At 42.7% G+C, this 25,357-nt stretch overlaps 1 protein-coding gene across 10 annotated transcripts in view; it reads right to left on the bottom strand.

The window, feature by feature from the left end:
* The window catches only part of TNFRSF9 (TNF receptor superfamily member 9), a 33,644-nt gene extending 8,292 nt beyond the window's left edge, over positions 1-25,352 (bottom strand). The window contains exons 1-9 of one of the 10 annotated variants that reach the window (XM_008536465.2): positions 25,147-25,352; positions 19,004-19,218; positions 18,402-18,489; positions 7,863-8,048; positions 7,004-7,111; positions 6,487-6,624; positions 5,873-5,939; positions 3,972-4,102; positions 3,341-3,478 (exon numbers count right to left, since the gene is read on the bottom strand). In XM_008536465.2, the coding sequence (XP_008534687.1) occupies positions 3,341-3,478; positions 3,972-4,102; positions 5,873-5,939; positions 6,487-6,624; positions 7,004-7,111; positions 7,863-7,980 (700 nt within the window). In that variant the 5' untranslated portion in view covers positions 7,981-8,048; positions 18,402-18,489; positions 19,004-19,218; positions 25,147-25,352. Of the gene's footprint in view, positions 1-3,340; positions 3,479-3,971; positions 4,103-5,872; positions 5,940-6,486; positions 6,625-7,003; positions 7,112-7,862; positions 8,049-8,790; positions 8,995-18,401; positions 18,490-19,000; positions 19,219-20,045; positions 20,547-25,146 lie in introns of those variants that run through there. The other 9 variants (XM_070603629.1, XM_008536467.2, XM_008536464.2 and 6 more) reach the window with 9 other exon arrangements.
* Between the last annotated feature and the right edge of the window lie 5 nt (positions 25,353-25,357).

Here is a 25,357-nt window from a genome sequence, read left to right as displayed (position 1 = left end):
CGACCCAGCAATTGCACCCTGGACATTTATCTTAGAGATAAGAAAACTTATGTCCACAAAAAACCTGTACATGCTTATTCATAGCAGCTTTATATGCAACAGTCAAAACCTGGGGGGCCAGTCCAGTGGCGTAGTGGTCAAGTTCATGCACTCTGCTTCAGGGGCCAGGGTTTGCAGTTTCAGTTCCCGGGCACGGACCTATATACTGCTCATCAAGCCATGCTGTGGCAGCGTCCCACATACAAAATAGAGGATTGGCACAGATGTTAGCTCAGAGACAATCTTCCTCAAGCAAAAGGAGGAAGATTGCTAACAGATGTTAGCTCAGGGCCAATCTTCCTCACCAAAAAACCCACCTGGAAACAACCAAAATGTCTTTCAGTAGGTGAATGGTAAAACAAACTGGTATAACTACACCACGGGATACCAGTCAGCAATAAAAAAAGAGTGAATTATTGGAACACAACTCTAATGGGTCTCAATGACATTAAACTAAGAAGAAAAGCCAATCTTAAAATTTATGGACCAAAATTTATGGATCATATTTATGACCCATTTATCTATTGTATGATTCCATGTATATAACATTCTTGAAATGACAAAATTGTAGAGATGGAAAACAGATTCATGGTTGCCAGGGGTTAGGGATGGTAGGGGGAGAGAGAGTAGGTGTGGCTATAAAGACCTAACAGGAGCAGATCTTTGGGGTGATGGAATAGTTCTGTATTTCAACTGTGCTGGTGGTTACACCAATCTACACATGTGATAAAAAAACATACATTATACACACACAATGTGCCAATGTCAATTGCCTGGTTTTGATATTGTACCATACTTACATAAGATACAGCCCTATGAATGGCACATGAGAATTTTCTGTACTCTCTTTACAACTTCTTGTGAATCTACAATAATTTCAAAATAGAAAGTTTTAAAAAATGACCTAAAAATTTTTTTAAATGGATTACAGTTCCATTGCAACTCACTAATTACTCATAAATACTTTTGGAAAGCATTTTATGAAGAACTTTACTGTAGTTTGGGGTAAAGATGGGAATGATAGTTCTTTAAATCAGAGGTTTAAGTGAGAGTTTCCAGGTTTAAATCAGAAACTTAGACCTCAAAAAGAGAATCAAAGAGTAACCCATAGAGCAGAAAAAGCTATTTGCAGCAATGAACAATAGACTAAAGAATACCTATAGATTAACATGAAAAGAACGGACAATCCAACGGAAAATGCTCAAAAGCCTCGATCAGGCACTTCACAAGAGAGGAAATCCAAATGGCCAATATAACATGAAAAGAAGTCCAATCTCACTAGTAATCAGGGAAATGCAAATTAAAACCACAACGAGATACTACTATCCACCCACCAGATAGAGAAAAATTAAGTCTGGTAGTATCAAGCGTTAGCAGGGATTGTGGCAAAAGGAACCCTCATATGCTGCTGGGGAAGCGTAAATGGGGTCCCACCATTCTGGAAAACAGTTTGATATATCTACTAAGGACCAAGACTCACATTCCTCACACCTCAACAGTTTTATTCCTAGGTTAAAAAAAACTAAACAGAGGGGCTGGCCCCGTGGCCGAGTGGTTAAGTTCGCGCATTCCGCTGCAGGCGGCCCAGTGTTTCGTTGGTTCGAATCCTGGGCGCGGACATGGCACTGCTCATCAAACCACGCTGAGGCAGCATCCCACATGCCACAACTAGAAGGACCCACAACGAAGAATATACAACTATGTACCAGGGGCTTTGGGGAGAAAAAGGAAAAAATAAAAATCTTTAAAAAAAAAAAAAAAAACTAAACAGAAACATGGCCTTGCGTGTCCCAAGACACATAGACAAAAATATTCAAACATCACTGTCCGTGATAGCCCCAAACTGGAAACAACCCAAGTGTCCACCAATACTGGAATGGATAAACAGACTGTGACAGTCCTTCAGTAGAAGAGTATTCAACAATGGAAATCAACTAAAAATAAATGTAGCACATGAATGAATCATACAGATACAGTGGTGAGTGAAAGAAGGAAAATACAGAATAGAAACAGTGTGGTTCCACTTGTATGAAGTTCACAAGCAGCCAAATTAAACGGTGTTGTTAGGTAGCAAAACCATAAATAAGAGCAAGGAAGTGAGTACCATAAAGATCTAGATGTGGTTAGTGCTAGCGGGGAGGGGGGCTTTCATCTGGAAGGAGAATACGAAGGGCTTCCGGGGAGCAGATCCTGTTCTATTTCTCGACCCGGGTAGAGTTACACAGGTTTTCATTTTACAACGATTTGTTAAACTTTATATGTATGCATTTTTTCTGTATATTTCACAATGTAAAAAGGTTTTACATTGTTTTCAAAGGAACCTTTATACAAATTAGTGTAGTGCATCTTTAGATAAGACTTTACTAATAGTTTCCCTCATGTATTTTAACAACCTCCAAATAGACACTCTCCAGTCTTATTACGACGTTTCAGGTTACATCACAGCGCTAAGCGCTCCTCCTGTATACGAATCCCTCTCAGGACGTCTAGCCTGTTATCCGTGGTTCTGTCCTCCAGGAAGACCAAAAACAGATTGCTCCCATCTATAGACTTTTTTCAATAAATATTCATTGCTTTCGTTTAGTGAGTGCTGCCTCTGTGCCAGGCAATTGCTGAGTTCTTTATTATTTAGTGTCCTGTTTAACGAATAGAATCCATTATTGAAATTTCTCATTTAATTCAGATTGTTGTCATAATAATCCATTTCTTTAAACCCACTTCAAACTCCCTCCTAGTTCACTATGCCTTCCTCAAGTCGTGGATCTAGCTCAGGTCAAGGCCATTTATCAGCTGGAAGAGCAGTACTGGATGGGGCAACCATTATTTTCTGATTCCTCTTCGCCAGTATCCTGGATGCACAGTGGACTGGTGTGCACACACACACACGCACACACACACACACAGGGTTATCCAAGACTGCAGTATACTTAAATGGTCCTTTTTCTAGAACCCTTTGGTTATATTCTTCTACCAACAGCTCTCTCCACCTGAGCACCATTGACACTGGGGGCTGGATAACTCTGTGCTGTGGGGCTGTCCCGCACACTGCAGGATGTTTAGCAGCATCGCTGCCCTCCACTCACTAACTGCCAGTCGCACTTCCTCCCCACTCGCCCGGGTTGTGACCACCTAACCCATTTCCAAATGTCCCCTTGGGGGCAAAACTGCCCCTCTTCAATACCACTGTGCTCTACTAACCTAGTTTCTATAACTAAAAAAATAATCATAGTTTCCTTTCTACTATAAATCATAGTTTCCTTGCCTCCAAACACTAATATCTAATACTTTTATGTTGTCTTACGTTGTTTGAATATATATAGGAGTTTCTTTCTGCTCTGTTTAACAACAGAGAGACGGAGCACGAGGAAGAACACCAGGAACAACGCTGTCGTGGAGGTCAGTGCGAGAAAGAGGATGATGATCCGGGGGTTGTGACCTCCTGCAAAAGGAGAAATGCATGCAAACATATAATTTTGCAAATACGGTTATATTTATATTTACATTTGTAAACTCCTAAGCACGAGAAGAGGTGCCTTGGGCATCTCCAACCAGTTAACTTAGTAAACTTTCCTGCTTGGTAGGAAAACTTTACAAAACGTCCATAACTTTGCTAGAAGCCCACAAAAGTTCAGCGTTTTGGCCTTTCTAGGATATAGGAAATATGGGACTCTATAATCCCCTTTACTTGGCGTTAGCAAAGGTGTAGTATCTGCTTGGGTCAAGCCTCACCTTCTTTTGCTTACTAATGTGTAACACAGACTGGGTGACAAACACCTGAGAAAAACTGATGGGTCCCTTGATGCCAGGGTAAAGGAAGGGAGGGCATGCCAGAGGTGCCTGTTGTAGGCAGAGATGTAAGACATCAGGATTTAGATTCCAATTGTAATGGCCATGGTACATTCACTTCGATTAAACAGCAACAAATCAGCTACCTCGCTCTCTCGCAGGGGCAGGCATGGCGATGAAGGATGTACCTGGAGAGAAGTCGGCCAACGTTGGTCCACACACCACATCACTTTCCTTCGTCCCATTCACAAGCACAGACTTTCCATCCAAAGAACAGCTTAGACAGTCCAATGAAAAGAGTTCATATAATTAGTTCAGGTACAGCTCATTCTAATTAAAAACACTGACATTTCCACCAGGAGAGCAGCCTAGTGGCTGAATGTGTCAGTCTAGGTTCATAAAGATAGATTTTTTTAAAGATTTTTCTTTTTCCTTTTTCTCCCCAAAGCCCCCCAGTACATAGTTGTATATTCTCAGTTGTGGGTCCTTCTAGTTGTGGCATGTGGAATGCTGCCTCAGCGTGGCTTCATGAGCGGTGCCATGTCTGCGCCAAGGATTCGAATCAGCGAAACCCTGGGCTGCCGAAGTGGAGTGTGTGAACCCAACCACTCGGCCACGGGGCTGGCCCCATAAAGATATTTTGAAAAACTTCCATTTGACCCTCTCTCTCCCTCCAGGTTTCATAGCTCTCCACAGTTTGCCCAACTCTATCAACCTAACTGGATTCTTCTTTCTTCCCAGGCTGGGGAGCCTTGCTCCACGACAGCTCAGTTCAAAACTATTTTGCCCAGTTAGTCTCTCACCCCTAACTTCTTAAGCGTACTTGACTATCTCCGGCACACAGAAAGGACAGATGACTTAGCATAAGGGTTGGAGTTCTTAACTCAGTGATGTTTTGGCCTCAGACAGACCAGGGTTTAGCCCTGGGTCTGTCTCTTTGCAGAATGACCTTGGGCAGGTTAGGAAATCTCTCTAAGCCTCAGTTTTCTCATCAGCAAAATAAGACATACACCTCCAAGGACTGTTGAGAAGAGCAAATGAATGACCCTGGGGACACACTTTCACATGCCTGACTCACTCCCAATAAGTAGTAGCTATCACCATCATCATCGCTGTCGTCACCATCACCATCATCATCATCATTGTCCTTATGTCTTTTCCCTTGTCCCCTTACCTAACCCAAACCTACCCATTCTCCAAAGCCCAGTTCAATCCCACTTTCCATGCAGAGTGACTTTGTACTATTTGTGTTGAAAGACCTTTTCTTAAAAAAAAACAAAACTTTCCAATCTGTTATGAACTAATACTTCTGTAAAACATCATAAGAATGTAAATGTAAAATGATAAGAAAAATGATTTTCTGGTAAGAAAATCAAATGAAAAAAGAAGAAAGGCATACAAAATACAAGATCTAAGTTTTTCTTATTAGAGTCAACAGACACATACGACTGTGCCAAATTGCCTTGACAGTTCTCACCGCTTACTCTCCATGTCTGCACTGCTCTTGCTGTGGACAGACAGCAAACCGCTCGTGGGCCAGCACCTATCCACAGACCACACTTTGATAGCTCTGCTCCAGGTCGCACAAGTCAACAGGAATATTCCTATGTGCACTGTTGCCTGTTTTACTACCCATGATGGTCTTGTTTTCCCAAGTACATGTTACATTTTTGAGGGTAGGAAACATATACTTCCTCCTCATTCTATATCATTCTCAGTGCTGGCACTGCACACTCCAAGATGGGCTGATCGATTGGGAAGGTAAGAGGCAGCAAAGAGACGGGAAGGAAACAAAAGAACCCTGTGGCAGACAGTAACAAAGTTGCACCAGCAAATCTGATCTGGATGCTCTGGGCGTTATTTCTGGAGAAGATGCCCACTTTGCATGTCAAGTCACTATTACCTCATACTCTTCCCACACTGCCTATTAGTTTGTTATTCTGTGTCTGCACTTGATAGATTTTAAAAATTTCATTATAACATTCCTTGCCTTTAAAAAAGTTAACCCAGATTCTTTATTTTGTAAGCAAAAGGAAAGTATACATACTTTGTCCAGGGTCGACAGACGCCACTTTTCTGATCATTAAATGTCCCAAAGCAACAGTCTTTACAACCTTGCATAAAAATTAAAGAATAATAAAAAAGGAAGCATTTTTGTCATTTCATAACTTTCCCTGTGATGAACATAATCACATAATAATAAAGTTAACACAATCTACACAGATTGTTCAACAATTCTTGAATTTTATTAGTGATGAATAATTCTTTTTTAATATTATTATGTGATGAACATAATCACATAACAAAATCATTAACTTAAGACAATCTACACAGATTGTTCGAAAATTCTGCTTGAAATGAAACCCCAAGATGACTAAAGTTTTTATTCTAATTGTACATAGAATATGGTATATATATATATCTATACATTGTATGAAAATGCATGGTCTTGGTGAATAGCAAATGTTGTGACTTCAAATTATTTCCATCGATTGAAAAATAATTTCGTACATGTCATATACTTGACACAGTAGCTCATTGCTTGTTACTTTAAGGTTCTACAAATAAATGCTTTACTTTGTATTCAAAGGACCAAGACCTAAGCTAATGACTTATGTCTAGACAACAAACTTGTATTGGATTGAGGAAGAGCAAACCTACCCTCTTTGGTTAATTCTTGACCTTGTTTACAATCCTGTTCACACATGGTGCATCCTTCCCCGAAGCAGTGGAACCCCGAGATGCACTCACATTCTGCATCGCTGGTGGGGAAGCACATCTTCTTGGTTCTGAAAACACCTACAAAGTCCCCCCAACATTACATTACACTTGACCTCTGAATCCAGGAAGCAAATTCTCATTCTGCAGTAAAAACCATGCTCACTCTACTTATTATGTTCCTAATGATCTTAGAGTTTAAAGTTTACTTTTAAATCTCTATAAAAGACAAATTTACATTTTGCAAATTAAAAACTTCTCTCTTGTCAAACGAATGTTTCCTCTAATATTTAAAAAGCTCAATCCACAAATAATTCTACTATAGTAAATTATGTTACTGGACCTGCCTATTGACAGAGGAACCAGTATCTCCGACACTCAAGACTTTCAGTAGAGATGAGTAGACTAGGAAGCTTGTCTTCCCAACACGTATCCAATGAAGACATCTTGTAAATCATACCTTCACACTTCTTGCATATGTCACAGGCCTCTTGTCCACTTCTGTTGGAGAAACTATTTGCAGGACAGGGAAGGCAAGTCTGATTGTTGTTTTTCCCACAGTAAGTACCTAAAGAGGGTAGATAATAGCTGTACATGTTTGACAATGGACAATCATCACCCAAAGCATAATGAAGGTCATGAGATGAGAAAACTAGAATAGGAAACAGTGATTGGTTTCCAGGTGTCTCAATGATAGACTTTATTTTGTTGATTGACTTTTAAAAATTATACATTTGCAAGATTGCCCTTAGCATAATCACAGAATTAGAAATAAGAAAGTGTAGATAGTGCACCAAATAAACCAACAGATAAGAAATCATTTCCTTTATTAAATAAAATAGAATGATTTCTCTTGATTGATCCAGGAGATCAATATGACTGGATTCAGGAGATCAATCTCCTTCATTCATTAAAATCTAAATGTCTGCCCTTGCCCACTCTGTTAAGCCTCCTGCCACCTATTTATTGCCTGCTGTGCCCCCAGACTGAGCACAGGTCCACACACACAAAGCTAACATTTATTAAGGTCTTGCCATGTGCCATGCACTGTTCTGAGCCTGTCACATGATCCTCCAAGAAATCCTATGAGATAGATTCTCTCCTATCTCTCCTATTTCATTCCCAGATGAGGAAACTTGAGCACAAGAGATAAAGTGATGTGGCTTCATTCACACAGATAGAACGCAGCATCCAAGAAATATTTGTAAATGAATGAACAAAAGATCATTAAAACAGGGTTCATTAGCCCTGACTACTAGACTAACTGAACCATGTTTTCAACAGAACAAATCAAACACTCACATTACTTTGGTCCTTACCAGCTGGACAGTTATCACAGGAATCCTGCCTTATTGATCTTGTCCTCTCAAAATTCATGACCAATAGCACAGTAGCCACTATGTTGTAATAGCCATTTCCCATGATGAAATCTTGCATCGATATGATACTAGCAAAGTAGACTCCAAAAGAATTTAATCAAATTAGCTGGTTTCACAAATACCACTCTGCAAAAAGTGGGAAAAAATTTCCAAGAATGAGGTGGTTTCTCCTTTTAGAATTATCTATATTTCAACCATTACCTATACAATCCCACAAGACCGTATCATAACTAAGGGTTTTTCGGGAACAATTAATGATGGAATATTATGGAAAAGGTAGCAAATTCATAGAAACTTTTCTGATAAGACAAGCATGACTAAACACATAGCTTTGTACATGGTTGCCAAAGCCTGAGCATGCACTTTCCAAGATGTTCTGCCAAAATGCAGAAATAACAATAGCCAGAACTTTTGGGGACTTCCATAGCTACCAGCATTTGCATCCAGATTTCAAAACTGCCAGTTGCTTGCTGCCCCTGAAATACAGTCCTTAAAAAGAGAATCTGTCAGTGGAAGCATCCGACAGTTCAGCTCAATGAGAACACATCTTATTATTACTATTTGTCTGAAGAGCTGGTGGAAATTTCAACACCTAATTGCTAAAATGTCGAAACAACTCTCTGCTCAATTCATTATCACATTTTCTTAACAGACACGTATTTGCTCATTTGGAGATCGCAAGCTCATATAGTAACAAAACTGAGGAGGAAAAAAGTCTCTTTAGCCAGGTTCTTGATCTTTATTTAATGGGTGATGGAATGAAAGTTATTAGAATTAGAAGGCAAAAAAGTCCAGAAATGTACAAAGGGAATAAAGCTTATATCCTCACTCCAATTCAGTTCCCCCGATCTGCCCCAAATGAACAAACCTTGAGATCTCAGGGCTGGTGGAGAACTTTCCGCTCCTCGATCTTCAGAGCAGTGATGGATCAGCAGCTCGAGGACAGCAGATTAAACCCAGGAGCTTCAGTGACTCAGCTGGGGGCGGGGCCTCATGGGAAATCCCCGCCACAACTCTGCGGTAGCTCATTTGATATTTGCTGACCCCAAAATCCCCCAGAGCCCCTGTCCCCACTTGATAATGGCACTTGAAACCACTTCTTGGAATCAGCTCTCTACTCCTAGGACATTTCTCAGATGATTTTGGGAAAAGGACTTTGTTATTTAAAGTAGTGTCCATGCCAAAGCTTTTAACACGTCCTTAAAATATTTGACAGTTGAGGGATGAAACCCACTCCTAAATCAGTATCAGCACTTTTGCCATATGCTGCCCCCAAACTTGATAATAATAGTGATGCTAGAGCTATAATTTATTGAGTGCAGCTGACGTACCAGGCATCAGATAAGCACTTTATTGAATATCATCCTTGAAAGAACCTTAGGAATGGATATTATTATTATTATTATTACTTTCTGCTTTATCTCCCCAAATCCCCCCGATACACAGTTGTATATCTTAGTTGCAGGTCCTTCTAGTTGTGGCATATGGGACGCCACCGCAACGTGGCCTGACAAGCAGTGCCATGTCTGCGCCCAGGCTCTGAACCCTGGGCCGCCGCAGCAAAGCACGCGAACTTAACCACTCGGCTACGGGGCCAGCCCCTGGATATTATTATTGTAACAACATTATGCAAATGACAACACTGAGGCTATGCCTCTAGCCAGATGATCAGCAGGATGGGGAGCTGGGATTAGAGCCCAGGACGTCCTGACTAATTTTTACTGTGCTTCTCACCATGTGGGTGAGATGGGAGAAGGAGGGAGAAATGGAGTGACATGCAGACAAGAGAGGCATAGAATTTGTATGGTGGGGTGACATTATTGGGTAAAATTGAGGTCTGTGAGAGCTTTTTAGAAAACCATTATTTCAATTTTTTTTTTTAAAGAGGAAGAAGAAGAGAAGGAGGAAAGGGAGAGGAAAAGCAGAAGGAGAAGAGAAAGAGGAAGAGAGGAGGAGAGACCAGGAGGAGGAGAGAGAAGAGAAAGAGGAGGAGGATGCTTTAGAGAAGCTAAGATGAACCCGTCTGGCCTGGAATGGCTCAGAACCCTCAGGAAGTCAACCAGGCAGCCTAATAGCAACAGTGGTTTTGACTAAGACAGACGGTCTTCCATTAGGGACCAAACAGAAAAGAGATATTTTTCCACAAGAGGCATAGCAGCTTGGTCTTGAATTGGGGGATGAAGGGAGAGGAGAAGGGAGCTAATATTTACTAAACACTTGCTATGTGCCAAGCACTTTACATGTTTCCATGACATCTATCATGCCACCATCCCCCTCAGAAACTTTCAGTGGCTCCCTGTTGTCCACAAAAGAAAACCTGGACCCTATAGTCCAGTATTGAAGGAATTCCCAGATCTGACCTGAAGTTGCCTTTTTTGAAAATTAAGATATAGTTCACATAACACAAATTTCACCATTTTAATGTGTACATTTCAGTGAATTTTAGTATATTCACTATGTTGAGCAACCATCACCGGTATATAATTCCATATTTTTATCAGTCCAAAAAGAAATCCTATACTCATTAGCAGTCACTGCCCAGTCTCCTTCCCCCCAAGTCCCTGGTAACCACTAATCTTCTTCTGTCTCCATGAATTTTCCTATTGTGGACATTTCATATAAATGGGATCATACAATATCTGGTCTTTTGTATTGGGTTTCTTGCATGTCACATAATATTTTCAAGGTCCATCCACGTTGTAGCATTCATTCCTTTTCTATGGCTGAATAATATTCCATTGTATGGATAGAGCACATTTTGTTTATGCATTCATCAGTTGACGGACATCTGAGCTGTTTCTACTTTTTGACTATTATTAGTAATGCTGCTATGAACACTTGTGTACAAGTTTTCATGCGGGCGTGTGTTTTCAGCTCTCTTGGGCGTACACCGAGGAGTGGGACTGCTGCACTGCATGGTCATTCTGTTCCACTTTTTGAGGAATTGCCCATTTTCCACAGTAGCTGCACCATTTTACATTCCCACCAACAATGTACAAGACTTTCAATCTCCACATCCTTGCTATCACTCATTTTTCCATATTTTTAAAAATTAAATTGTTTTGGCGCTGGCCCCATGGCCGAGTGGTTAAGTTTGCGCGCTCTGCTCCAGGCGGCCCAATGTTTTGCTGGTTTGAGTCCTGGGCGCAGACATGGCACTGCTCATCGAATAACACTGAGGCGGCGTCCCACATGCCACAGCTAGAAGGACCCACAACTAAGAATATACAACTATGTACTGGGGGGCTTTGGGGAGAAAAACGAAAAAACAAAATCTTTAAAAAAAAAAAGAATCATAAAAAAAATTAAATTGTTTTATTACAGCCTTTCTAGTAGGTGTGAAGTGGTATCTCATTGTGGTTTGATTTGCTATCCTAACTCCAATTTCATCACCCCCTCCCCACCATGTAATGGGAGCAGTGGAGTATGGCACACGGTAAAGCGCCCAAGTTTGGCAGAGCCTAGGCTCTGCCATTGATGGTCATGAGACCTTGGGCAAATTTCTTACCTCCCTAAGTCTCAGATTTTCCACTCGTACCTTTCAGATACAGTAACACTGTGCCTTATCCTCATTTAGTGAGGACTAAATGAAACAATGAACATGAAATAGTTAATTCAATACCTGGCACATAGTTCCGAAGAGTAACTTACTATGAGACATTGTTTTGAAATTTGCCTTCCCTAGCCTCCCACACTGATCATCAGTAGAACAACCCAGAGCAGGTAGCAACTGAGGAGAAGAATGCATGGGCTGTCTACGGCATTTACTCCCAAATTCTGAGAGTCATTTTACCAGTGATAATTGTGGGATCCCCTCCACCAGCTTCACCGGAGCTGGCCAAATGCAGGAGTATCATGCCATAACAATCACACTGCTGATCACTTTCAAAGTCATGATCTAACCAAGCAGCCTCCTCCTTTACATGTGGTACTCTGTGTTTAACATTGCAGCATGACATTTAACCGGATTATATTTTCATTTAACTAAATGCTACTTAGTAATCTACTTTTTGCTCTTCTGTGGGCAGAGCTATTGCCTCCCCTGAAAGTGACGTATGTAGTTTCCCAGCACAGAAATTAGCTCATTCTTTTAAGCTGAGCCAGTGACATAAAAGTGTGTACTGACCTAGAAGATTCTCAAGATTAGTTGCACCAGCCTACAATTAAACAAAATCAACCACTTCAGAATTGTTGTGCTGAAGGATATGCAAAGTTTTATTTGGGTGTTTAAAGAGTTTTATAATGTTCCTGTTACTGCATTCTTGTTTAATAAAAGCATCATAGGAAGCTAAGGCAAATTCTAAAGTTAACCAGATGCATATACTATTGAAGCTAGCCAAAGGTGTAATACTCTTTTAGTGCAATTTTCATTTGCTTTAAAATATGCATCACATTGCTTTATCCATTTTAGCCTCCTAATCTTTCAAATGCAAACAAACATTCATCTCTTGCAAAAAACAGTCTTCCCAAACTAAATCAGAGGTGATCCCAACAGAACATCAACATTTTAGCAATATCAGCAATAATATTTGTTCCATCACATTCTCAACATCTCATTCCAAGCCAAGGAATAGATTTCCTTTTATTTTGATGGACTCTGGATCTAATATTGAATATCTCAAGTGAATATGCTTTGAGGCTAAAGCGCATGAAAGTTCAACTACTCTAAACAAGATAAAGACGATATTTAGAAAGAGAAACAGGCCCTCAAAATATGCTTCCTATAAAATATGTCCCCGTCCTCCCAGGACACATCTTAGAGGCAATCTCATCCAGGGAGTATGCACTATTTACACTCGCTATTTCCTGCAAGATCAATTCTTACAAGATTCAGCGTCCCCACCCCTACCCCAAGCATCTATCCAGTCCAGGCAGCTGCTGCTGTTAAAGATTTCCACTGCTTGTGACGCCAGTAGTTCTGAGGCATAAAAGAAACAAATTAAAAAGGAATTAGAAAACAGAAAATGAGTGTGAAATCAGAGAAAAGGAAGGAGGTAGGGTAGGGGAGAAAAGGAAGCACACATTGTAAGGAAAGATGAGATGTTAGCAGTTATCAAATTTGCTCACTATTTCTCCCTGGTCACACTATCTCTATGTGATACCCACTTATATGTTAATGACTCATAAATACTTACCTCCAACTTCAAACCACCTCTAACACCATGGAGCACACAGGGCAAGAGTGTAAATGGCCCCTGTGACATACGTCCAAATATTTAGAAGTTACCCATCAAGCTAAATATACTGTTAAATAAAATATGTTCCATCCAGGGCAGAGCCCCACAAATCACAAACACACACAATTAACAATTGGTTGTCTCCGTGACAGGGGATCTGGTGCTTCACGCTAACTTAGAGGACACATAACACAGGCAGTCCCCAGGTAAGCACTTCCCACAGCTCTTGTTCTGTGTCCTAGAAACATAAGGTGACAGCACCTCTGTGCTGTGCTACTGCCAAAGAGAGAAGTGCGGCCTCAGAGCGCAGGGAGAGTATAAAGCCACAGAAGGGCTGGGACAGGGAAAAGGCACATTAATCTGCCAAATCCTCCTCAGATACTTCGGATGTAACAGATTCTTGCATAATCTATTATTATGTAAGAATATTACAGAAAGTATAGTTTCCCAGAAGTCCCAATTGTCCATTTTCTTCATCCTATTCATGTTCCCGCTTGCGGTTCTGGAAGTCCTTGTGAATTAGCATGGAGTTCACAACAGTTGCACAGGAAGTCTGAGGAACACCTTGCAATGTTAAACAATTTGTATTACTCTTAAATATGCATATAGGTAGCATGCAGCATGAGAACTCTAATACCTGTTCTTTACTAGAATCAACCAGAAGGACATTGAACCCAGGGTTGCAAACCATTTTAATTTTTATAAAAACATTTAATTAAATTTCAAAAATTAAAAAGTCTCAGGTATATTTAAACAATTTTAGATATTTGATATTTATCAATTACGCTTTTAAAATTTGAATAGATAATTTTGAAACTTTTAGAAGAAAAACAACTTTTTAAAAAATTATTTTATTGGGGTCATATTGGCTTACAACACTGTGTAAATTTCAGTGTTCACCGACAGTCCAGTTTTTATCTGTCACCATATCTATATATATATGTCCCTTTCCCCTTTCCCCCTCTCCCTACCCTCTTCTCTTCTGGGAACTACTAATCTGTTCTCCTTATCTATGTGTTTTTATCTTCCACATGAGTGAAATCATATGGTGTTTGCCTTTTTCTGTGTGACATTTTACTTAGCATAACATCCTCAAGGTCCATCCATGTTGTCGCAAATGGCACAATTTTGTCTTTTTTATGGCTGAGTAGTATTCTACTGTGTATATATACCACATCTTCTTCATCCATTCATGGGCACTTGGGTTGCTTCCATGTCTTGGCTATTGTGAATAATGCTGCAATGAACATAGGGGTGGACAAATCTTTTTGAATTAGTGATTTCATGTTCTTCGGATCAACATGCAGGAGTGAAATAGCTGGATCATATGGCATTTCTATTTTTAATTTTTTGAGAAATCTCCATACTGTTTTCCCATAGTGGCTGCACAAGCTTGCAGTTCCGCTAGCTGCAAACGATGGTTCCCTTTTCTCTATATCCTCTCCAACGCTAGTTAATTGTACTTGTCTTGTAATTGTCTTGTTAATTAAAGCCATTCTAACGGGTGTGAGGTGATATCTCACTGTAGTTTTGATTTGCATTTCCCTAATAATTAGTGATGTTGAACATCTTTTCATGAGCCTGTTGGCCATCTGTGTATCTTCTTTGGAAAAATGTCTGTTCATATCCTCTGCCCATTTTTTGATTGGGTTGTTTGTTTTTTTGTTGTTGAGTTGTACGAGTTCTTTATATACTTTGGAAATTAACCCCTTGTTGGATATATGATTTGCAAATATTTTTTCCCAGTTGGTCGGTTGTCTTCATTTTGTTGATGGTTTCCTTTGCCTTATAGAAGCTTTTTAATCTGATATAGCCTCATTTGTTTATTTTTTCTTTTGTTTCCCTGGCCAGAGCAGACATGGTATTTGAAAAGATACTGCTAAAACCGATGTCAAAGAGTGTACCGGCTATATTTTCTTTTAGGAGTTTTATGGTTTCAAGTCTTACATTCAAATCTTTAATCCACTTTTTTTTTTTTTAAGATTGGCACCTGAGCTAACAACTGCTGCCCATCTTTTTTTTCCTGCTTTTTCTCCCCAAATCCCCCGAGTACATAGTTGTACATTTTTTTAGTTGTGGGTCCTTCTAGTTGTCACATGTGCAATGCTGCCTCAGCATGGCCTGATGAGCAGTGCCATGTCTGTGCCCAGGATTCAAATCAGTGAAACCCCAGGCCACCAAAGTGGAGTGCGCGAACTTAACCACTCAGCCACGGGGTGGGCCCCCTTTAATCCATTTTGAGTTAATTTTTGTGTATAGTGTAAGATATTGGTCTCCTTTCGTTCTTTTGCATGTGGCTGTCCAGTTTTCCCAACATCATTTATTGAAGAGACTTTCCGTTCTCCGTTATATGTTCTCGGCTCCTTTGTAGAAGATCAGGTGTCCATACATGTATGGTTTTATTTCTGGGCTTTCAATTCTGTTCCACTGATCTATGTGTCTATTTTTCTGCCAGTACTAAGCTGTTTTGATTACTATAGCTTGTAGTATATTTTGAAGTCAGGGATTGTGATGCCTCCAGCTTTGTTCTTTTTTCTCAGGATTTTTTTGGCTACTAGGGGCCTTTTGTTGTTCCATATAAATTTTAGGATTCTTTGTGTTATTTCCATGAAGAATGTCACTGGGATTCTGAGCAGTGTGTAGGTCCACTCCCGGGATCCGAACCCACAAACCCCAGGCTGCCGAAGCAGAGCACACCAACTTAACCACTACACCATGGGCCAGCCCCTAAAAACAATAATTTTTGATTTTGTCATTTTGAAGATTTTTCTGTTGAAGTAGGAGAACAGAACACATTTAACATTTCTTTAGTTTGATTTGCCACTTTTAAATATGCAGACATATATGATCTCCATTTCTACACTTGCTTCAGGCCGCACAAGTGTTAGTGAAGGTGTTGAGAGGCATGTAGTGGGCATTCGAGAAACCATTATTGAAGAATGAATGAATGAATGAATTTGTTAACTCCAGTCTCACAGTCTGCCTACCTCAAGACCTACCGTTTTAGTTCTTGCCCTCCTCCTTGGGAAATCACTGGTATGTATACCCAACCCAAGCTGTGCAGTTGCCCTTTCTCAGGCCTCACATAAAACACTTCTCTGCTAATGGTGACAGTACTAGGGGTTTCCTACGTGCAAGGCACCGTTGCATGTGTTTAGTTTCCTCAGTCACACCTTACAACAGTCTTCATCCCTGCGATGAGGAAGCTAGAGCACAGAGAACCTGGGCAGCACGCCCAATGTCACCAGGTTGGTGATGAGGAGAGAAAAGGTTCCAACTCAGCTGTCTGGCCCCAGAGCCCATACTCTTCCCAAGGGCTCTCATCGTTTCTGTGCCCAGGACCCTTCCTCTTGTGGACCCCTTGCAAAATAATGTCTTAAGTTTGTAAAACATAATACAAAGGATTACAAAGGAAACCAATTGTATTGAAATACACTTACCAAACATTTAAAAAAAATTGTGATGTGGGAATATATGTACTTCTCCATTAACACATACCTGTCATAATTTCAAATTAATCATGAGTATAAATGATATTTCAGAGTACCTGCAAGAACTGTAATGTGATACAAAAATAACTGATTTCTATTGGTGCAACACCACAGGTACTGTGCCTTCGGCCAGGCTTTGTAAATTTTTAAATTCGAGATTGAAGGAAGTGCTAGCTGTCCATTAGAGGTTAGTGAAAATAAAAGATGTAATTTTCCCCATCCAAGTTCACAGACCTCTGAATTTTATCTGTGCCCCTTGGGCATCTGTGGACCCCAAGATCACAACCCCTGTACCAAGTTTCTTCGCTGCCATTCATGCATTCATGCTAAGATAAATGTCTTGTTTTGAGATATATAATCAATGCTTAAAATCGTTTTAGCTCTGGGAATTTGCTTTTACTCCAAGAAGAGCTATTTGGACTTTGATTATTTCTTCTTTTGAATCTTTCTATTAGATCTTGTCACTTTATCCTAAGCAAAAACGCTATCTATATAATTTCTGTCCCTCATCATCTTCATCCAGATGGCACATTTTTAAGGTACACTGCTTTCTATGTTCCTCTCCTTGGGCCCTTCACCACTGAATTAAACAGATTGTGACTACTGATAAATAAATGTTTCTCATACAGTACTTAATAATAGTTAATACTCATGGGTTGCTTCCTGCACTGGAGATGTTATGCTTAGCACATTAAACATTTTATTTAGCCTCTTATCAATTCTATATGGTAAGAAGTATTGTTACTATCCTAATGTTAAAGAAACAGAAGCTGAGAGAGTTCAAGTAACTGAGCCAAGTATTAATGGCAGCATTTGAGTGTTTACCACAGGCCAGTGTTCTAGCTTCACCTCCATTAACTCCTTCCATCCTCACAGTAACTCTTTGAGGGGACCCCTGTTTTATAGATGGGGAAGCTGAGGCACGAAGCATAAGTAATGTGTTCAGGGTCTCTTAGCGAGCATGCGGCAGAGCTGGGCTTAAACCCAGACAGGCCAGAATCACTGTGCACATATCTTCCCACCACAAACACCGCCACATTTAAAGAACAGAGAAAGCAGGGATGGAACCCAGGTCTGCTTATTCCAAGGCCACCTTCACATTTGGCCAAGTTATGACTAACTGAGGAGCTACTCGTAATGGAGCTACTCATGCCTGTGAATGAATAACAAGATGTGTTGACTCAGCAGCCTAGAGTGAGACCGCCAATTCAGTGGTTTGAGAGCTGAATCGGAAACCACATTCGATCTCATCTACGTGAATGATTGCCAAGAAACTGACAATTTAAACTTTAAATAATTTAAACTTTGTAACATCGACAAAAGTTACGAAGAGCAGAACGACAGCCCATGGTAGCCACTTTTTCCAGGGAGGCCAGACTAACTAAAAAGAAATTTTTTTAAGAGCATGTAATAAAAAACTATTATGTAAACAAGTGTTCTGTATTTTTAAGTTCTGTTGGACAGAGATAGCTGCCACATGCCACCAAGGGGAAAATGTTCTTTGGGCTGCAAGTACAACTATGATCAAAGCAAAATCACCCCAAAAAGTAACATTACCCTGAAGTTTATGACTTCGTGCTGAAGGCCAGGTTCCGCCTGGGAGCCTACCGGCTCCCTATCCCTAGCATTCACCTTACCCCTTGGGAAGGAAAGTGCTATTAAAATTAGTATACAAATTTATCTGATTATTTCATAAACTCAACTTTTGTCAACTAACATTCAAGTATTTTTCCTCCAAATAAAAGGAAGCAACATCAGGGGATGGATGTTCTTTCCTTCTGGACTTTTTAATAGTGGTCAGTATTACTTACCAAATAATTCCACTCATGTGTCAATCCATTTCTTCCTCCACAAAATCTGCCCCTTCTTCTTCTGGGTTTCCATTATAATAAAACATCCCTGCATAAAGCATTGGTTTTCATTAGGATGTTTTTCAGTTACATGTCACTGCACTAAACAAGGTTTCCAATGCACATGCGTGTAAGTTGTGAACATATATGCCTACTGGGTCCATCCCCCTCAAGCAATTTCCAACTTTCATTGTCACTCTCATTAAATTATTCTCTATCGCTTATCAATTCAATTAAATCCAGTTCCACAAGCATTCACTGGCTGGCGAAGACAAGTGTGTACCTGACCTGCCCCGTGTACTTCTCCCATTCTGCGTCCTACTCTCCCATCCAGCCTGACTCCCTTGCTGTTCTTTAACATACCAAACACACTCCTGCTTCAGCCTGGTACTTAGCTGCTCTCTCATCTAAAACACCCTACCTCCCGTTTCTATGACTTGTTCCCTCCTCTTATTCAGGTTTCCTCCTCAGTAGGAAGCCTTCCTTGCCCACTCTCTAAAGAGCACCCCCCCTCCCGGTTATTCTCCATCTCCTTTCCCTTCCTTCATGGCACATATTACCACCTGGCACATAGAGCTATTTCTGCATCGGCCGATTGCTGTCTTCTCCCCACTAGAACATAAGCTCCAGAAGAGGGGACATGGTTTTTTCCCTGCTGTATCCCCGGCACGCAGAGCAGGGCTGGGCACATGACAGGCACTCTGAGTGCTTCCTGAATGAGTTTTCTGTCTTGCGAGGCATGTATAGATAATGCGCCATCCCGAACAGCCTTCACAGCCTAGGGAGGAATGGAGAAGTTATACAAATAACTAAGATAAGGCCTCACAGCATTACAGATGCTACAACAGGACAAAGTGCTCTGGGAATAGTTTCCTGGAGGGACTGGCACTGCAACTGGGTTTTGCAGGATGGATAGAACAATGAAAGGCTGCCATGGAAGCAGAGGGCATTCCAGTTAGGGGAAGGGCTACGCCCAAGCAGGAGGGAGCCAAGGGACAGGTGTGTCCCAGTAACCCAGGAAATGAGGTGGGGGGGGGGGGGAGTAAGAGGCAACAAGTGGAAGACAGGGAGGAGATGTTCGAGCCACAGGCTGGAGGGATCCGAACGTCCGTCCTTGGCAGGGCGGCCGTGGATCTTAACCCCACAGAGGAGGGCACGGCCGAGGCTGGCACATCACGGAGCCACGCAGACCTGCAGAAGGCCTCCGAGAGATCCTACTCCCACCGTGGGCGCAGCCACCGCTTAACGACCCGCAGGGTGACGGGGCCTCAAGGAAAGACATGGACAGGAGAGACGGCCACAGGGCAGGGGCGGGGTCAGGAGAGTCCTGCGGCGTGGGCGTCGCCATGCAGGCTGGAACACGGATTCCTCTGCCCAGCGAGGGCACTGCGGGGCGGCTCCCGGACCACGGCGTGTCCCCAGGAGCACCGGAACCTGCGGACATCGTGGGAGCAGAGCCGGAGCAGAGGGTGCCGGCAGGAGCAGCCGGGAGGGCCGCGACCTCCCAGGCCCTCCGAGCCCGCCGTCCACTGAGGCCACAGGCCCGCTCGCACTACCAACGAAAGGTGTTCTGAAGCCCTTGAGAAGCCAGGACGGAGCGCTAACCCGAGGCTAATTTCTGGAATCAGTGCCGCGCGGGGCACCAACACTTTTCCGCAAAACACCTGCGGGAAGCGAGAAACCAACGAGGCACGCGGAGGCTTTCCCAACCTGCCACCGAAGAGGCGAGGACCATACTGGACACGGCAGAGACCAGACTGAGATTCTTCCCAACGCCCAAGGCGCGGGGACCTCGGGCACGGTCACTGTCGTCGTGCCCTCGCGCATCCCTGTCTTCGGCCACCAGCCAGCCGGGAGGAGGAGGTGGGCAGCGGCCACTTCCTGCCTCGCACTCGCAAGCTTCCCCGGAAGCGCGCAGGGTCGCTGAGGTGAGAGGGCGGTGGCCTCGGGACGGCGAGGACCCTGACGTGACTGGCCGCGTCGTTCCACACTTCCCGTCGCCCACCAGGGGGCCGCTCCCGGCCGCCGCGAACGTGCAGCGGCGCCCACCGCGGCCTGCTCGTGCGCGGCGCGCGGGCGGCTGGGAACGCGCCTCGCCCCGCCCCCTGCGCCGCGGGCGGCCAATCCGGTCGCCGCCCGGGGCCGCGCGCCCCGGCGGCGAAAGGGGCTCTTACGTCACTGCGGGTGGGCAGGTCCACTTTCGGCGCCCGGCCGCCCGTGGGAGTGGTGCCGGGTGGCCCACGCTTGGGGGGCTTTTCGCACGGGGTGGGAGCAGACGTGAACCATCCCCGGGGCCCCTCACGGACGTCGGTGTCAGAATTTCCCTCCTTGCGCCCGCCCTGCCTCAAATGTCAGGGTTCGCCCACTCTTCTCCTGTCTCACCGACCTAACCTTTCGGGGGCTCCGGAGGGGAAATTCATCGTTTCTGCCGGACCTCCCTAGAGCGTGCCCTGAACCCAGCCCTTTAGTGGATGGTGAAAAATACATTCATTGAAGGCCCCAGACGGCTTCCTTCTGCCCAATAACCTCAATTTATTCTCCACCCCCCCCCACTTAGTAAATAGAAAACAAGTGAAAATAATGTTAACTTCCCTGCTGCACATAAAATTGCTCATTCACCGCCTGGTGAAATGAATTTGATGTAGGCAATAAGATTAAAATAGGAATAAGAAGGGCCAGCCCGTGGCCGAGTGGTTAAAGACCTGCATGCTCCACTTAGGTTCGGATCCTACGTAGGGACCTACTCCACTCCTCAGCCATGCAGTGGAGGCATCCCACATGCAAAGTAGAGGAACACTGGCACACATGTTAGCTCAGGGCAAATCTTCCTCACACCCACAAAAAAAATAGGAGTAAGAAATTGGTTGAAATCACATGGTAAACTGTAGAGTTCTACAAATGTAAAGTATTAATCTATAACCATAGAGGAAGGAACATCTTATAGGGTGCTATCAGGATAATACTTAAGTATTGAGCACCTTCTGTGTGCCAAGGACTGCAGTAGATGCCAGGGATTCACCAGTGACCAAGACAGGAAGGGCCTATCATGGAGTTCACAGGATTAAGGGGAGACAGACAGTAAATAAGTAAACAAAAGACAAGAAAATGCTAGAATAAGTGCTATCAATGAAATAAAAGGATATATCCATAGAAAATGAATTCGTTAATAACATGGAATGCAAGATATAAGTGACCCATAAAAAATAATAAATAATCTGATAGCAGTTTCTTTGCTATTTATTGTGATCAGGCTAATTCTGTGGAGAATTGCTTTCTGGGACCAAGATCAGAAGGGCCATGGGTGGCTGCTGCCAATGTAGGGGCGGCAAAAACTTTACCTCTACCTTCTTAGGGTCTTTGGCTGGGCCTGAGAATTCAATTGACATAAAAAAGATTGACAGGAGAAAAGCATGGACATTTATTTAATGTGTTTTACTGTGACCTTGGAGTCTTCAGAAGGAAACAAAGACCCAAAGAAGTGGCAAAACCTAAATGCTTATACACTGGGTTGAACAAAAAGTGGCAATTGCGATTGTGGAAAAGTAACTAAAATAAAATGAGGAGACTTAAGGAAGATGAGAGTTATTTTAACAAGGTCTCTTTGTACATATTCTACCAGACTTAACTCCCTCTCTGGTGATAAGAATGTTTCTTTCCTTCCGGCATAGGGAGGGCAGTTCTCATATGAGTTTCATCTTCTGCTTTCAGGAAGAAAAAGTGGGAATCAGAGTGCCCTGCTTAAAGATGTTGTTTTCCAAATGCCTTTAACTCAAAATAATCAATATGCTAAGGCAGCATATTTAGAAGTGGCATGTCTTGAACTCCTTCGCTGACATTATCAACAACATTTCTCCATTGTTGAATTGTGAGGGCCACAAGGCAGAACAGTACCTCTTAATGAAATGTTGCAACTGCTGCAAGAAACTGACAATTTTAAGCTCCTTGAAAATAGTCTTTTAGTTTGTACTTCCCACAAGGCCCAAAGACTTGTCAAATATTGAATATAAAATGTAGTGGTTGGATGGGGTTGTCCGACATGGAAATAAGGGACTGAACTAAGAGGTGTCAATATTTTCTGGTAAATGGTTTAACTTTTTGGCTTTGTTCTATAAATATGTGATGAGAAATAGGTATGAACTCTCAAGTTAAAAGAGTGTCATGACTTGTTAATAAGTAATACTGATAGACTCTATGGTGGGTGGAGTGTGAAATTTGGCATCAGAATATCTGAATTTGACCAAGACTCTGCAGGACTTCATACAGTCATTTCACTCCTCTGGACCTCAACCTCTGCATCTGTGAAATCAAAATTATGTTCAGACCTGCCAGGAAGTCAATCTATAATGTCTACAACCAACAGATGGAAAATATATTTATGTACAGCATTAGCATATTGTTTAGAAACACTGAGAAGATGACCAGAAGCAATAATTTAAAGAGTTGAAAATATTTGCTTCTGGAGAGCAGGGCTGAGGGATAGGAAGGACTGAGTTAGAAGGCTGCTGGTTTTCACTATGAGCCTTTCGATGCAGTATCAGGGAGCTATTGCTGTGTGACACAATCTGAGTACCACAGTCTCCCTTTTAGCTGTGATGATCTGCTTCAGGTACAGGTACAGCTTGGCGGGGGCAGCTCTGTGCCACGTGTTCGTTCTGAAAACCAGGTGGAGAGGGCGGCAGTAACTTCCCTGGGGGAAAGGTCTTTCTTTCCAAGAAGGTGATACAAAACTACAAGAGAGCAAGCCCAATCATCAGGTCAGTGCTTGTCAAAGCTTTGATCAGGTCATGTCTGCTAACATTTCATTAGCCCAAACAAAGGCAACCCCAAAGTCAAGGTGCAGAAGTACCCTTCACTCTTGCAGGTGGAAGAGGAAAGAGTATTTCTGAAAAAATAATCCCATCTACCAGAGTAATATTCGAGTTTTTAAAACTGTGTGCAGTGTATTCATTTGATAAAAACTAACGCTGACTCAGGTCCATTTCAGATCTTGACGGTAATGCAGCTGTCTCAGGAATGTTAACTAGGCTCATTCTTTCACTGCTAAACCATCTGTCTCACCATTTTTATTTTGCTGTGGCTATCTCCTGCTGCAGCAGGCCACCAGCATGGCTGGCTCCTTACAAGAGTTTATTATGGGAACTAGAGCAGAACAGCCTGTCTTCTCTTGGGTTTCCTTCCATTTACCTGAATCCCTCCTTGGTTCTTGAGGTGCACGTCTGACCACTTGCCTCCTCTCCCTGTCTGTCTCTTCTATTTCCCATGCTCCTTCAAAGCTATAAGGGGGCGTTTTTTGCCTGTCACCTTTGCAAACAGCCAAAGGTGAAGTCATTCCAGAACTCCCAAAACGTTTTCTTCTTAAAATGTGAAATGATTAAAGACATTTAAAATTTTTGCACGAGTGCAGATTACTGCATAAATGAATGTACTTACAATTTTTAAAATTGAATAAAAACCATCTTCACCACCATTGTAAGGACCACGATATATGAAAGTCCTTTGTAAACCAACAAAGAAAATTAACGTTATTTCTTGAAAATAAACGTGTTTTTAATATCTAAATTGAAACTAAACAGTTGAGGGGCTGTGCAGTGGCGTAATGGTTAAGTTCATGCGCTCCACTTTGGTGCCCCACGGTTCACAGGTTGAGATCCTGGGCGTGTACCTGTACCTGAACCCACCACTGGTCAAGCCACGCTGTGGCAGCATCCCACATAAAATAGAGGAAGAATGGCACAAATGTTAACTCACCGCCAATCTTCCTCCCCCACCAAAACAAAACAGAAACACTTGACATCTGCAAAATACTGTTTGATCTCATGTATTACTGGTGAGAGTGCTTGTATGGAGTCGCTCAAATGTATTTCCCACTGGGGAATTTTCCCTCCAGTTATACCTGCACAAGGACAGATGAATGTCATTCAATGCTGTGCTGTCTGTACAGAAAACGACCGGAAATAACCTGTTATCAGTAGGGCACCAGTAAATAAACTGTGAAATATACTCATAATGGCATACTATCTATGGGGGGGGGGGGTGGAATGAGGAAGTTCTTTTTGATATGAAAAGATCTCCAAGATCCTCACTTAATAAGGTGGTGGCGGCGGGAGGGGACGTGCGGAACAATGTATACAATCTACTACATTTTTATGAGACAAGGAAAACAAGAGCACGTATTTGTATTTGCTAGTGCTTGCATAAAAAATACTGGAAAGATACCCAAGAAACTAATTATCTGTTACCTGTAGGTGTAGGGGTGGCACTGCATGGAGACAGACAGGAGCCGGTCTACGCTTACCACTTCGGTTTTCGAAAGTGGTGCTAGTAGCAATATTCGAAAACTGCTAAAAATACAATTTGAGATTATAATTTCAATAGATTTAATCAAGTACTTGTTAGATTTACGTGCTCGGCACTGCGCCAGCCATGTGGATGCAGAGACAGCACTGGGATCTTTTTAAACTAATACACGTGAAACTACCGCGCCTAACTAATGAGGCGCAAGGGGAGCGGGGCCGACCGTGGGGGAGAGAAGGCGGCGAAGACCGTGAAGACAGAGTCCTAACAGAGCGGAGGCGAAGCGGAGGGGCGTCCAGGAAAGAGGATCAATGCAAAGGGAGACGATGGTGCACAGAGGAAGCGTGAAGGAACTACTCTGGCTCGTGACAACACTTGTTTAACGGAAGCCGCCGCGGGAGACGCATCGCACCTCTGGGCTGTGGCGAACAGCAGGTTAAATCCAGCGGGCGCCGGGGCCAGGCCGGACCGTGCCACTGGCCGGGGGGAGATTTCGTGAGGATGCATGAGTCCACGGGATTCTCGTGGTGATGGGTGTTCCAAGGAACTATCCTAGGCGCACCGTCCGGACGCCGAAAGGCAGGCCGTCCCCCGCGGTTCTCCGAGGTGGGTTCGGCCGGATG

Source organism: Equus przewalskii, chromosome 2 (genome assembly GCF_037783145.1).
Source record: "Equus przewalskii isolate Varuska chromosome 2, EquPr2, whole genome shotgun sequence".
In the NCBI taxonomy this organism is placed as follows: Eukaryota; Metazoa; Chordata; class Mammalia; order Perissodactyla; family Equidae; genus Equus; species Equus przewalskii.
The sequence above is the reverse complement of the archived record's forward strand: the minus strand, read 5'-3'. Positions and strand labels throughout refer to the sequence as shown.